Below are 16603 nucleotides of genomic sequence, written 5' to 3'. Positions count from 1 at the left end.
AAGCATCCTGGTAAATTTTCAGGGTATATTCGATGAATTAGCATTGAAAATATTAACGGTTCGTTTTTGGTCATTCTAAATTAAAAAATTAAATAAAGTGAAGGTAAAATCGAAGAGCAGTGATTAATCAGATGATTTCAAGAAGTCGCGGGATAATTGCTGTTATTCTATGCGAAAATTTTAGCTGTTAATTTTATCAGAAGTTGCATAAGAATTGATCCCAGGCATTAAATTTTATTCGAATATTATCAGGTGAAAACGAACGATGAAGTGGTAAGACGATAATTATGCATGTATATCATAATTATACCTGTTTGATTTGCAAATATTAAAGGATATTCACCGACATATCTTAACTATGTAATGAATATTTGTCAGTTCAAATAATATCAGAAATCTCATTCGGATATTTCGATCTCCAAGGCTTGTTTCAAAATTCCTGCTGACATAACAGATGAAAGCATCCTGGTAAATTTTCAGGGTATATTCGATGAATTAGCATTGAAAATATTAACGGTTCGTTTTTGGTCATTCTAAATTAAAAAATTAAATAAAGTGAAGGTAAAATCGAAGAGCAGTGATTAATCAGATGATTTCAAGAAGTCGCGGGATAATTGCTGTTATTCTATGCGAAAATTTTAGCTGTTAATTTTATCAGAAGTTGCATAAGAATTGATCCCAGGCATTAAATTTTATTCGAATATTATCAGGTGAAAACGAACGATGAAGTGGTAAGAAGATAATTATGCATGTATATCATAATTATACCTGTTTGATTTGCGAATATTAACGGATATTTATCGACATATCTTAACTATGTAATGAATATTTGTCAGTTCAAATAATATCAGTAATCTTATTCGGATATTTCGATCTCCAAGGCTTGTTTCAAAATTCCTGCTGACATAACATTAAAGCATCGTAGTAAATTTTTGGGGCATATTCGATGTAACTTGGAATTAGCATTGAAAATATTAACGGTTTGTTTTTGGTTATTCTAAATAAAAAAATTAAATAAAGTGAAGGTAAAATCGAAGAGCAGTGATTAATCAGATGATTTCAAGAAAAAAGTCTAATAAGCATGGACCGCAAATTCTTTTGATATAAAAAATATTAGTTTGCGGTGAACATCAACAGAGTTTTATTTTCTGAAAAAAAAATCACCAAAAAAAATATATCCTTCTCGGTAGATAGGCATTTTTTTTTTCAAATCATTTGGATAAATTCATCGATTCATTGAACATCATCGAATAACTGTATCTTTTTAGTAGTAAATTATGTGAAATTTTTAAGACTGTAACTTGAAATCATTAGCACTGTTTTTTTGGTTTAGCTCTAGTATAGTTATTTATAATACAAGTGCAGAAGGCATTGATATTCTTCCACGAGTTCAAAATTCAAAAACGAGCCACGAAGTGGCGAGTTTTTGAATGAACGAGTGGTAGAATGAGCCTTCTGTAAGAGTATTATACATAATTTCTCTAATTCATTGCATTCTTATTGAAATTAATGAAATATTTCAATAACTATCATTTAGTGATTTTTGCATTGAAAAATGTTGGTTGTCAGAACTGATTTCTTTGAGGCAAATTGATGAATTGACAGATAAAGCCGTGGCGGAAAGTTCGTAGTACCAACATATAATAATAAAATATACCCATGAAAACTGTGCGTTTCGGATATATTCTCGCACGATTTTATTCTACAAGATGTGGAAGAATGAACGGAAAAACCACAGAATTAGAGAAAGAAATGACAGATACAAAAGAAGAAACTCGTCGTCTTCTTGGTACGGCATGCCCTGATTTTGATACTTCATAGAAACCTGATTACAGGTACAGAAACATTGAATAAAATTTCCCAATTGAATAAATAATATCAACCCAAACATAAAACTCAAATTGGAAAAAGAAACAAATTCCCACATAACATTCTTAGACCTTCAAATATCACATCCGAACTAAAAAATTGAATATAATGTGTTTCGAAAACCCACATCCACTGATAAATGTATTTCACTAGTTTCAAACAACACATATTAACATAAAATTTTAGCATTACGATCAATGACTTACAAACTTTCACCTGCAATTTGGCAGAATTGAGTCAAACAGAAAATGTCAAATATCATTTCCTTTTTGTACTTTGGTGACATAAGTGAAAAGGTAGCTAATAGTCTTTACGAATTGAACCTGAACCTTGCCTTCAAAGCAATGAATAAAATTTCATCGTTATTATTCATTGCAAAAGATACAACCCCAAACACAAGTAAATCAAAACAGTCAACATGTTCAACTTGCAATATGAAATACATAGGACAAACAGGACGTTAATTTAAAACTATATATGAACATCGAGTGGATTTTACCAAAAATGAGCGATTCTGCACCTTTGGAATACATTGCATAAAATAATAATCACCCCTTCTTCATTATTGAGAACATGAAAATTATACATGTGAAATCAAAAGGCAGGAGACTCAACTATTTAAATCCATCGAAATTTATAAGCTAGTGAACAGAAATAATTTTTAAATTATTGATGAACCTCAGATTAATAATCAGTAAGCAAATTTTGTCCCCAACATAAACTATCAAATTTGACATGAAGCGCGCGGTAATGTAAACATATCAGTGATACCATATTCCACTCAATTTGCTAGTTTTTCCACAAAGAATGCACTTTTTATGTTCCATAGTAAACCAACTTTTCATATTAACTAACTTAACTATTAAATATATTGAGACAAATTCCTAAATATATCAGGAATTCAGAAAACAAATATCAAGCGCGCCAAACGACGATGATACTATCATAGGAGAGCAAAAGTTGCCAAACCTTGGATTCCAGCAGGTAGATACAGAACATAATAAATATTCTGCTTATTATAAATTCGACAATTAGGAAAAATATCGTATTCCAAATATTCAAATTTGCATATTTAATCGGGAATCACTCAAATAAATATATTTCATTCAATATAATATACATTCATAACGATATAGTAAAATTGTGGATTTGAAAATATATCACAATCCGACAAAGTGATCTAACCATGTTGGGGACATATGAAAATTGCGTATACTCCAACTATCTATGTTTACTACTTTATGAAATGAACAAACATAACTGTGTTATTCCAAAATATTCAACGTTTTCAAATAATACGTGAAATCTTGGATATTTTGCATAATAGTAAAACATGTTTTCACCTTTTTTGACATATTTTATAACCCTTCTTTAGTTTTCTCGCCTTTTTTGTACCTAAATTCAATATGTACCACTTGTAGAATCTTCATTGTAAACTCAGATAAACTTGCAATTAGTTTGAATCTGAAATCCTCAATCAATTGAATATTTTCCGTGTGTTCCCTAGAACTAAATCCCATAGTTTCGGAATTATAGCTACATTTACGTTATCTTCGTCGAAGAATACCAACAGATAATTCGATGTGTATTGTTCAGTCAGAGCGACCAAAGTGGTATCAATCAATTACGAAAATGAACGAGTCTCCTCTCATCTCCAGGCATCAATCATCACACCGAACTAGCGTAGAGTGAAAGCTGCCGATGCTGCGGTATGCAACACTCTCGGAAATTTCATCTTGAGATCCGTTACGAAATAAGGGTACATCCGCATTCGCGATCCTCATCTCGCATATCCTCATATCACGCTCTTTTCCAGTCCAAAAAGCAATTCGAAGATTTTTTTGATGAAGAAGTCTGAAGAATGGTGACCACCGGTGTAGTGTGGTGTTTCAAGGATAACAAATGGTTCCCCCTCCAGCTCTCCTCCATCAGGCTGCAGGGTGCGCTCACGCAGGCGCACTTGTCCGTCGTCTCGGAGTTCCTCCAGAGGGTCGCCAACAAGGAGCTGATCCTCCAAGAGAATGGCTTCACGGAGCTCACGGAGAAGCACAAGCAGCTGCTGCTCCAGCAGGAGAGGAAGCTCAGTTTCAGTTCGGAGTTTCTCGATAAAAATGTGATAAAACAGACTGATAACGTGATAGTGGAGCGGAAGACCAGTCTGGGTCAGATCCCTGAGGATAAGGTGGTAGAACAGAAACGTCGTCCGTCGATGCCGGACCTTAGGACTGTAGATAGACAATCAAATTTATTTATTAATAATTTATTGAATATAAATGAGACTGATAGGAAAGAGGATAAGACTGAGCTTATTTCTAATGAAAACGACGAGATCGTGCTGAGGTTGCTCAAGAAGTATTGCAAGTATAGCAAGAACGCGTTGGACGAGAAGATAGTGAGCGCTATAGAGCAGATACCGGACGATCAGATACCTCAGCCTCCGAGGAACAGGAAGCTGAGCTACATACCCACCACGATACCCTCGAAGGAGGAAAAACTGTACGAGAATTGCCTGGATGTGCCTCGAAATCCCAACGATGACTCGATAGAGAACCAGCGCAACGAGCACCTGATGAGATGGCTGAAACAGCAGAATCCCCAGCACGGCATAGCTGAGATCCAGCTGCCCACCAGGAGGCACTCCTCGTTCGAGATCTCGTCTCCGACGGACAGCCGAAAGGGCAGTCTGATCGAGAGGAAGTCGAGTTCTTCGGGGTTCGTCAGTAGAAAGTCTAGTCTAACCGCGTCTTCGACGCCCGAAAGTGTTAAAAGTGACAGCAGAAAGTCGAGTGTGTCTTCGACGTTGACGAGCAGAAAGAGCAGCCTCGGCTCGACTTCAAGTTTATCGGAAGGCGAAGACGCCTCCGGAGGCGGTTCGAATTCGAGCCACTGGACGAAGTTGCTGTTGAAGTACGCGGGCGACAAGAGGGCGGAGAAGAAGATCAAGAAGCAGAGGGAGGCATGGGCCAGGAATCGAAGGAAACTGAGCTCCGGCTCCAACATAGAGTTGCAGAGAAGGGACCTTCTGCATAAACCGTAAGTTTTATCACCTGTTTGCGGTTTTATTGGCTACGTTTTTATTTCCGTTACCGAAGGCGAGTTGTTCAAAGTTAAGGTTAACCAGTGGCTGCTTTTGTCCGAATAAGTTTTATGGGTTAACTAAGGTTCAACTCGAAGGAGGCAGTTTAATAAATGACAAACCGATAGAACCTGTATAATCGTCAATGAGTCATCACTGTTGTTATTCATTTCATGTGATACCAGTTTGTTATTTTGATCTTTTGCTTAGTTATCGAGTTTGTTATTGAGTACATAATGCCCTCGGGCTCAGTCTGAATACTTTGGCCTTTGGGTATAAAGTTATCATAAAAATAATTTTTATTTCTTATTACTTAGTTTTATTGACAAATTATTGACACTATCAACATTTTTAATTCTATTTAATATGAAATTTGCAATTCTGAAAGGATTAACTGGTTGTCAACATTCTGTCAAGAAAAACCTGACTCAACCGGTATGCGGGAACGCATTTTTGAAACAACATCTTTTAAGCATATACTGTCCTCCACATATCCTTCAGCAAGAGATGTTGGGGAAAACGATAATTTTAAGTGGGAAGATATGAGTGGACTGTAATAAGCGATTTGATATCAATAACTTTTCCTTGGTGGTTTATCTCCTAATGTTCAAAAGAGTTTGGCCTTCCTTCATTCTATACTGTCTAATCCTTTGAGCACAGCACTTTCACTGATTTGTTCATCACTCACAGTAAAATGCAGTTGGAAAAAAAACAGTCTTTGCAATAAAACCACATGTAGGTTGCGATTGCTATTCATGAGTGAAGAAAAAAAAACCTTATTTTGGGTGGATGAGGGTTGGTTCGTCAAAGTAAATTTCTTCGTTTGTTTCTCCAAGAGTGAAAATGCGTTTTTATCGGTTTTTTCTCCTAGTAAATTTACCAAAAAACTGACTGCTTCACTTCTAGGTGAGTAATTATACCTTATCAACTTCAAATTGAGACTAATCACATTCAATTTAAGATAAAACTACTTCAAAATGAGAAAAAACAACTGGAAAATGGTTAGAACAATCAAGTTGAAAAGGAACATCTTCAAAATAAAAATAAACAACTGGTTAACAAAATCGAATTGAGATTAAACACATTCAAATTGAAACTAAACAATTCCTTATTGAGAATTGACATTTACGTTTAAATTTAGGTGCCGGTCTCTCAAATCTCCTTTATTATTGTAAACAGGACAAATCTGCTTTTAAGTATTCACTGCACTCATTAGTTAGCTGTCTGGTACCTTTATTATTTGACAATTCTTTTGAATTTAAAAGTAAATGTCATTTCTCAATATCAAATTGTTTAGTCCCAATTTGAATGGGTTTATTTCCAATTTGATTGTGTTAACCATTTTGGAGTTGTTGATTCTCATTTTGTAGATGTTTATTTATATAATATTCTCATTTTGTAGAAATTTATTTATTTATTTTCATTTTCGAATTGTTTAATCTCAAATTGATTGTGATAAGTTTCAACTTGAAGTTGAGAAGGTATAACTAGCATATCCACAATTGTTACCTTGTTGGATTTCTGTTCGTATGGTTAGCAATTTTTCGAAATGAAACCCCCCCCCCCCTCCCGTAGACCAATAATTCGACATCTTTCAGATTCACTTGGCTGGCGATAAATTCCGCGTACACGTGCTCTAGGCATTTTAACAACAACTAAACATCGACTTTGGATCTCCTCGAACAGCTGGTTCGTTGTAAAATTTTAAAAACTTGAAAAAAAGGACTACAATATTCAAGTAACAAAAATTGTTTATATGAGAAAAACTTCATGATTTTCTTCTCCAAATTCAATCATTCACTCCTTGCTGTACTATCTATATTCTACCAAAAAAAAATTAAATTCAAACATCTCTCTCTGGGCAGTTTGTTTGTCAGTTAGTATAGTTAATTATATCAATAATTACAATGGACCACAATGCCATTTTCCATGCTCGTATTGTTCAGAATGTTACCCCAGCATAAAAGAAAACAAAAACGTTCACAGAGTCGCAAGGCCGGTGACAGTTCTTCAAAGAATAAACTTCATACGTAGAACTGATCAGAATCATTCTTCGTCCATCATCGAAGCATATTTATGGAACAGTTGCACGAACAACATGCCATTTAGCACCTTAAGCGGTATCGGTTACTGATGGCTAAATTACTGATTAATTCCTATACCGGCCATTTAGCGATTAACAACTCTTAGTCCGTTTACCAAACAGGAATTAATTTACTATTCTATGTCGAAAAATCTATCGATACCACCTTTGATGGGTTAATAACTCTTGAGTTGATACCACGTTGCGGTTACGGTCACAACATCAGGCTGACAGATGAAGGTAATTGAAGGCAATTCATCTCCAGAATATACTTCCATTTTCCGCGTAATCATCGACCTGTGATATGTCGATAAACTTGTGACAGTAAATTATACTAACTGGCAAAGAAACTGCAGCACCCAGAAGGAACTGTTCGAATTTAATTTTTTTTTTTCGGTAAAAGATAGTATAGCAAGGAATAAATGAATTAAATTTGAAGATAAACACGAAGGGCATACAATTTTTTTTTAATAGATTTGTTGATAATATGTTTTTCCACCGCGATAACCTATATACTCTTGGCATTGATGCAATAGGATGGTCTATTTCTTCTTGAGAGATACTATCACAAACTATCTGTTCTTCATGACTCAGAGCTGCCAAAGTCCTTGGGGGTTGGGCCAAGGGAGAACATATATGGCTCCACTATTTCTTGAAGGTAACGCAGCGCTGTCAAATTACCTCGAATAAATACTAAAGGTGACCTACTTGCATGCGCAATAGCACCCCATACACAACATACATGACGCTCAACATCAAACTGAGGTTCACGTTCTTCTCGACGTCGTCTAACCCTTCTCCGGCCATCATGTGCACCCAAGGAGAATCGAGATACATCAGAAAAGACGACCTGATGCCATTGCACATTCCAATGTTAACGTTCTCTGCAACACTGTAATAGTTGCCGGCGATGCTCAACCGTCAGAGTTAACACAAAATGGGGTTGATAATGCTGCAGTCCAAAAGACCTTAGCCGGCGGTAAACCGTTCGGACAGTTACAGTATGGCCTTGTTCTCCTAACCACCCATCAGTCAAAGGTCGAGTTGTCGCAAATCGGTCTCTAATGGCCATACGTCATCGATAAATTCCGCGTACATGTGCTCTAGGCATTGTAACAACTACTAAACATCGACTTTGGATCTCCTCGAACAGCTGGTTAATTGTAAAATTTAAAAATCTTGCAAAGAACGTCTACAATATTCAAGTAACAAAAATTGTTCGCATGAAAAAACCTTCCCAATTTTTTTCTCCAAATTCAATCATTTACTCCTTGCAATACTATCTATATATGTTTTACCAAAAAAAAATTTAAATTTAAACAGCTCCTTCTGGGTGTTTCAGTTTCTTTGTCAGTTAGTATATTATAGTCGAAGGGAATGTCTTCATTATCTTACATCATCGGAACAATGCCTTTATGCATTTTTCAAATGCTTGCGTATAGATAGATCATTTTGAGCACCTAATAGCCAACATCTAATCGAATTATGTAAGGAGATATATGGTATTGTTTAAAATCGATCCTTTCGCGAAAATAAATTTTCTTCATAAGGATTGTACAACATCGTTGAATTTGCAATTTGCATTTGGTACACTACAAATTTTATACATCGTTATTTATTGTCATTTTACAGAATAAATCGTATTGAAAGTTTGCTGTGTCAATAAATTACCTATCTTCGCTAGACTCAGAAGCAATATATAATGAGTGTTTTTTCAAGAGCTTAAGAACTTCGAATTCGAATTCATATTTAAATAATAAAGTTTATGAATGACCATATTATTAGGTTATTTCAAAGTAAAATAAAAAAATAAGAAACCGATGGCTAGGTCTGAAGTGTATGACCAACAAAGTCATGGTTGCCAACATCCGAAAATAATAGGAACCTGAAGAAGAATGTCTGAAGTTGGCCGTGCACAACTCAGGGACTAGATATTCCGTCTGTCGAAGTATAAGAAGACTTTCACTTGAAAACGCGCAGTTACTAAGGACTATCATTTTAATTTGAAACACGAACTTGTTTTACCGTGCATAAAAGTAATAGGTAATAGTGCTGGTAATAGACAAAGAATGTAAACGACCAGTAAAGTGATGATAGTCTGATAGGCATTCCCAGTAGTGTAGCATTTATATTTTTCCACATGTATATAGTTATGAACGACAATTTGTGAGAAAAGGCGGTAATTCAATCATTTCAATCAGATTATAATTGATTCTCATATGTATTAAGTATTTGAAATGGTAGTTCTATCGACCAATAGATCTAAAAACCTGTTGTTACATATGGATCTGCATCCTTAACAAATTTGATAGATTCACAGAACCATTTGATTTACAATATCAATTGGATTAGCCTTCGATCCATACAATGAAATTGTGATAATTGTTTAATTTCTATTGTGAAACAGTTTTAAAAATAACACTAATAAATGGTGATCCCAAGTTGTTTGCTCTTTTACTACTCTTTCTTGTCAATTTAAACGATGGGATCATTGGTTTTCACTCAACAATATCATATCAAACCAAGATATTGATTGTTACTAAAACGTTTTAATTATTGAAACACGGTTGACATTGTTCACCATAAATCTGCCATAATTTGAGCTAAAAAATTCAAGTCGTGGCGGTCATTTGGCTGATATCGTTCTCCATCGTTAAGAGGGAACTCCACCACGTGCCTTCTTTATGTGATAACTGACATTGTAGTATTTCAATATTCTTAACTTAATCTAGGCAATTTTTCGTTTTTTCGCAAAAAAATTGATGATGAGGAATTCCTACAAAATACTTATGTATTTTAAAAATATTTTTAAGTCAATCTACAAAAACTCATTTCAAAAGAGGAAAAACTCTAATTTTGTGAAAATTCCCAAAAATGCTCGTGAAAAACTTCTTTTCGACTAAAGCTGAATATATTGTAATATTGCTTAATTCTGCTTCTCATTCAATCGTTCTGGCAGTTTATTATTTTTGTCCCTCCTCCTCTGATATTGACAGATCACGAGAATTTCACGTGGTGATGACTTTCCCATTAGTTTCTTCAGTGCAGATTTATTTTGATTCTGTGCGGAACTCGCTTGATCGATTCTTTCAATTTTTGGAAGAAACCTTTGAATGGCAGTTTAGAATAAACACACTGATATGTTTCACGAAATAATAATAATAATAATTTATTCCATCTTTTCATATACATAATAATATTTGACCTATAGGGGGCTATGTTGCCCGTACATAGGATGGCCCTTACTACTAAATTTATTTGATATTTCATTTTACTTCTTCCCTTTTACACCCATTTATGTGACCCTGGTTTTTTTATTTATTTCAATTATTTTTTTAGGGTTTTCTATCACAAAAACATCATTTCTGCATTCCAACAATTTACTAATCAATTTTTATTTGTCTTATCACCTTTTTCACTTGCTTTTTTAACACTTTATTTTTAACACTCAAGATCTTTAAACTATTCGGCAAAACATTAAAATACTTTTTTGCTTAACTGATATAACGCATTTTTCCTTTAGTTAAAGTATTTCTTGGCACTTCAACACTTCTATTTCTTGTATTTACTGGACACCTGTTATATTTCATCTTCAATTTACCATATTGATGAACTATTTCATTTATTGCGAATTCCTCCTTAATTTTCAATGGGTACCATTTTAAGTTGGAGTCATGTGTAAGGCCTAGATATTTGCAATTGGTCACTATTAAGGTTTTGACTGTTTATATCGAGGTTTATATTAACTGTGATGTTTTTCGGAACTGAATCCACATAATTTCCAAATGTCATAATTACTGTTTTTTTAGATTAACTATTAGTCTATTATAAAAGAGCCATGAATATATGTAATTTAATTTTTCTCATTTTATTAGACAATTCTATCCAGGACTCTCCATCCAACATTAAAACTTTGTTATCTGATCTGCATATGCTATTATTTTATTAACTTGACAAAGTAAATCATTAATGTATATAACAAAGAATAATTGCCCCAGTATCGAACCTTATGGAACACCAACATTTGATAATTCAAAGATTTTTCATTTTTTACGATCTGTTATGGGTATCATTTAAACCATAAAAATTACTGAAAAATCATTTTAGAATTTTTAAAATATCTCAATCAGATACCAAGATATAGCGAAATATTTGAAAGTCATTTTTCAGAAACGATTCATATATTACTAGAGAACGAATCAATATATCTATGATCTGATTTTTTTTAGTGTTCCAAAAACAGAGATCGGGGTCCTTGAAGATTTTTCCTCAAAGTCTCGAGATGCTATCCCTGAGCATCGAATTCGGGGCAACTGTACATCTTTAATAACATACAGGGTGTTCTGATTTGTTTCCGACAAACTGAAACGGGTGATAGATCACATCATTTTAAGCAAAAAGGTTTCTATAAACATGGGTCCGGAAATGCTTCATTTCCGAGATACAGGGTGTTAAAGTTGAAAAAATAATTCGAGTTTTCTTAAATATCTTTCGACTGATTTCAAATAATTGCATGAAAGTTGGTACATAGGGTTTTTTTGAGGTGAGAAATTCAAATTTGTGGTCGATTTGGTTGTATTTTCTAGAGGGCGCCACTGGCAATCATTTCGTCCCCTTTAAACCGTAGCAACTTTTCTGTGCTACCCTGTACCTCATTCTGGACTAAAAAAATCGATTCCCCTGACTTTTCTAGTTAAAAAGGTATAACTCATTTAAGTTGCTAGGGTCAACCGTTTCAGAGAAAAACGCATTTAAAGCCAAATCCATATTTTTGTAATCTCTAAAACATGTAGAAAGAAATTTGTAATAATTTTAAATTAAATATTTTTTAGAAGTAACAATTTAGAACAAAACAAAATAACATAATAATTTTTAAAGAAGGTGTTCGAAATGTCCACCGTTCTGTTGAATGCACAAATGACATCTTCGGATGATTGATTGTTTTACATTCAACAATTGTTGCGGCAATAGATTTAAAATAGCTATACACAATGACAGATTTAAAGTGTGTTAGGTTCAGATGTCATTAATTATAATTATAGTTAACTAAGTCAATAGCTTATCAACAAATACAGGAAAATGGTATTGGTTACCAAAGGCTCGAACGAAGCATACAAAGAAGAAATCATCTACAGAGAAATAGGATTTTACAGACCTTCGAAGAAAATGAAAACTCAGTATTCGTAAAGCATCCCAACAACGCAATATTTCAGGAAACAGAATATTCAGAACAGTTAAAAACAACAATTACATAGCATACCACTTCTACTTATTAGTGGGCAATAGAAAATCCGCATGCATTTCGCCTTAGAAATTTTCAAAATGAATTTAAATTTAATATTCGAATAGGAACAATTTCATGAAAGGATTTCGAAGCAGTCAAAACATATTAAAGAAAACGCGAATTATTTTTTCAACTTTAACACCCTATATCTCGGAAACGAAGCATTTCCGGACCCATGTTCATATGAACTTTTTTGCTTAAAATGATGTGATCTATTACCCATTTCAGTTTGTCGGAAACAAATCAGAACACCCTGTATATCTTCGTCTTTACAATGAAATGAACATCTATTGACTTTCCTCCGAATTATCTATCGATTTCTCTTAAAATATACTGGTTCTTTTTTGAATCGAAATCGAACTTCTCATTGGAAAAACCCTTTACAATAGTATAATAAAAATATTCGTATGAACACTGATGCAATCGCTCTCAAAAATCTGATCTGATCCGGCTTCTGGTCAACTCCGTTTCCTAACAATTAGAATTCCCCAACGCTCTCGACCATCATCAGATCTATCCTTTCTAATGTAACTAGATGAGATTCATTGACCGATCTTGGAATTTCGTCAATAGAAGTTAATTTGCGTTATTTATACCATCGGATAGAACCGTTGATGATTTCTCCATTTTACGATTCTAAATCGAGAGATTGAGGAAAGCGGACTCTCTTAGATGGCGCCATTTAATGTCCGTCTGAGAGGCTCTCTTGTTGCATTCAATCGGATTGGTTTTGCTGCAGTTCCCGAGATAGGTCGAGATTGAGGATGGAATCCTGCTCGCGTCATTTTTTTTTTTCTAAGCCCGCTTCGAGTCTGGTTTCAGACTGTCCTTTATGTCGTCATCGATCAATGTGCATGTCATATTTTCCAGCTTCGACGTACTTACATTGTTATTTTTGTTGCAGCAAATGTTCTGATGCCGATCGGGAATGCGAATGATTTTTATCATTCGCTTAATGCGGACGAAACATTTGTTCAATTCTAGAGGAATGAGAGTGATGTAAAATTCAACCGGAGATTGATTAGTTCAAGATCTTGGGGATAGGTTATGGTTGAGATTGGGGATGCAACGGATTTGCATTTTCTCTAATTCTGTGGTTATTCCGTTCATTCTTCCACATCTTGTAGAACAAAATCGTGCGAGAATATATCAGAAACGCACAGTTTTCATGGTTATATTTTATTATTCTATGTTGGCACTCCGAACTTTCCGCCACGGCTTTATCTGTCAATTCATCAATTTGCCTTAAAGAAATCAGTTCTGCCAACCAACATTTTTCAATGCAAAAATCACTAAAATATATTTATGGAAATATTTCATTAATTTCAATGAAAATGCAATGACTTAGAGAAAATAATGTATAATACTCGTACAGAAGGCTCATATCAGAAGGAATATCAATGCCTTCTGCACTTGTATTATAAATAACTATACCCGATTTACCGGAACAGAATTCTAAATAGGTGTTTGCAATTGAAGATCCCAGGGGAAAAACCTCGTCAATGACTCAAGCCAATTTTGAAAAAAAATAATTTCAAAGTTAACCATTTAGCTGAATAACTTTTGAATTTACAAAATACAAAAAATGTATTTCAAACACCAGTTGATATACAGGGTTAGAAGTATTCAGATGGACACTACAGGGATACCGAAAACCTTTAGGCCCAGTTTCACCAAACAGCACTTGATCCCAGATTGATTAAACTCCGCTTGTTACTAAAGCAGGCTTAACAGTGTTTTCTGTTTCACCATGCATCAACCCGTCCGAAGATGATCGCGATTAACCAAATCGCGATTAAATAGTCAAACCATTTGGCAACGTTGTGAACAAAATGTTATATAGTGTTCTGTATCGTATTAGCAGTGATGACCACCATTGGCGCTAGGTGTCAGGTGTCATTCATTCATAACTCATAACATTTCAAATCATTTGTCATCTTGTACAAACAAAACAACAAAAAACAAAGTTAATTTTTGCCGAAAATGTCGAGTGATGTGCTTCGAAATGTCGGAAACTTGCAGAAGTTAAAAAGAAATTATCCCATTTCACAAAACCACACATTCTGGAAAAAAAACTATATAAGTAATTTTATTAACTTATTTATTTTTATTAACAAGTTTAACTGCTTCTCAAATAATATTTCAATCAAACATATCAATAAATTATTCTTTGCAATAAATTTCATAAAACACAAAAACAAAGTTTACGTGTATTTTAAATGGGAAATATTGAGCCTATACATATAGTCATATTTTGATAAAATGCACCCAAAAATTAGAAATTTCCGGAAAAATAATTACATAGACAAGAGTTCCATACTGATAAATAATTATTAATCTCAACTTGAAAGGTTATAATCCTCCAAAAATGGCCGATTAGTGCTAAATCGCGATTGGTCGATCAAATGGCGCTTTGGAGTGTGGGGAAACGCTACATTACATTAATCGTGATCTAAGGCCTTACTTAAGAGCCAAGTCAAGATTAAAGCATTTGGTGAAACTGGGCCTTAGAAATACAGAATGGCCTAAATTACAAATAAGTTGCTATATTTACTCATCCTAAATATGTATCTCCAATGGTTCCCGAGATATCTCGAAAAAACTAAAAATCAAGATCCTCTTTTTTTCTGTAAAACTTCACGAAATTCGGTTTGTAGCCATTATTCAATATAGAGATTCTAATGGTGTCTTCAGATTTTTTCTTTTTTTTTATTGTTTCACAAACGCGATAGTCAATTTTTTCTTATGGACGCCATATTGATTCTCCTTATAGGGTGATAAAGAAAACAACAATGTATCTCACTCTGCAATAATATCGAGTCTAGCTACGCAAATTTGAACTCCGCTTTTATTTTTTGTCTAAGTAGTAGTCTGATGCCAGAAATGTCGAATAACTTATCACTTTGTTAAGTTGCTATGTGAAATCATCACTTGAGTTTTGTGAAAACCTGAATCCTATTTGATAGGTAATATCCTATCAATTTACATAATCATGCTGATACCAACACTCAACATAGCTTACAACTTACAATGTATGTAGAAATTGTTCTACATAATTAAAAAAAAAAAACTCATGTGATGGTTTCACATAACAACTGTCCATAAAGTTATTTTACAATTCTGGCTCTAGCCTACTATTGTTTCGTTTTTTATGAAAAAAATAGTTCATTGTTATTGAAATATATAATTCAATAAATATAATAATAGAAAAACAATTTTTTACACAGCCTCCTTGATTTTAAGAATCAAAATCATATTCAATTTCCACATTGTAGATTTGAAAAAAATTGTATTCTTCCCCCAACTTTAAAATCTCATAACACCAAATATTGAGAACATTCAAAATAAAATTTCAAATTGTTCATCACCGAAAGATCCATCTACAATTACATTTTTATTGGTTAAAAATTCTCTGTCTCATTTATATTCAAAAGTTGAAATTAATCAAATGGAACTGATTTTGAACATAAGTGCTTGAAATGTATGCTCCTGAACTTCTGAAGAGAATGTCAAATCAATTTGGATAATTATCACAATTGAGATCTTTATTGGGATTTATTTATGGATTTGCATCTTCTCTTAAAATGGTAAACGACAATGGGCACTGTATGATACAATAAAACTTATAGCCACCAAATAAATATTTTAACAATGTGAAAATAATCATTCTCTAGACATAAACATCGAAAGACATTGTAAACGAAACAATAAATACCGTTACTTCAGAAAGTATACAAAATAATGTGTCGAGGTTGCGTATTTACCTTACTTTGAACCCTTATGGCTCATCGAAATTTTCAATAGAATGCATCACATAACATTGTATTTTCATTCGGTAATATTGACACCTCTTTCGTAACCATAAAATCGTATTGCGAAAAAGATAGCATCGTACACATGTTTTTCTGAATGGATTTATCAGAATCGATCAATCTTCTCGTCAAAAAATATATTTCCTCCATTATATTGCTGTTATATTTGTTATGGTGAATATTGCCAACCATGGTTAAATAAGACCTTCCAGCAAAGAAGTAGAGTACATTAAAAATGAGGAAAGCACTGATACATAGTCATAAGCTTTTAAACGCTCATTTATTCATCATTTTCTATGATTCAGATCAACACAAAATTTTGCGTGAAGCTTGAAATTGTTGTCTTTTTTATATTTGCCTGCAAAATCTTGACTCAGTTGGATGCGTTGTCAATGAAATAATTAGATTTTTTCTATATTCTGATGGAATTTTATTTGGTTCTCATCAACAATTATTTTAAATATGCAGGCAGAATATCA

General features: G+C 33.7%; 1 protein-coding gene across 1 annotated transcript in view; it reads left to right on the top strand.

The window, feature by feature from the left end:
- LOC123685561 (tyrosine-protein kinase Src42A-like) overlaps nucleotides 1–16603 on the top strand; it is a 108990-nt gene that overhangs the window by 51364 nt on the left and 41023 nt on the right. The window contains exon 2 of the mRNA XM_045625238.1: nucleotides 3686–4902. Coding sequence (XP_045481194.1) covers nucleotides 3731–4902 — 1172 coding nt within the window. The 5' untranslated portion in view covers nucleotides 3686–3730. The remainder of the gene's footprint in view (nucleotides 1–3685; nucleotides 4903–16603) is intronic.

The sequence above is a fragment of the Harmonia axyridis genome, chromosome 1, assembly GCF_914767665.1.
Source record: "Harmonia axyridis chromosome 1, icHarAxyr1.1, whole genome shotgun sequence".
Lineage (NCBI taxonomy): Eukaryota > Metazoa > Arthropoda > Insecta > Coleoptera > Coccinellidae > Harmonia > Harmonia axyridis.
Note: the sequence above shows the minus strand (reverse complement) of the source record. Positions and strands in the feature narration are given on the sequence as shown.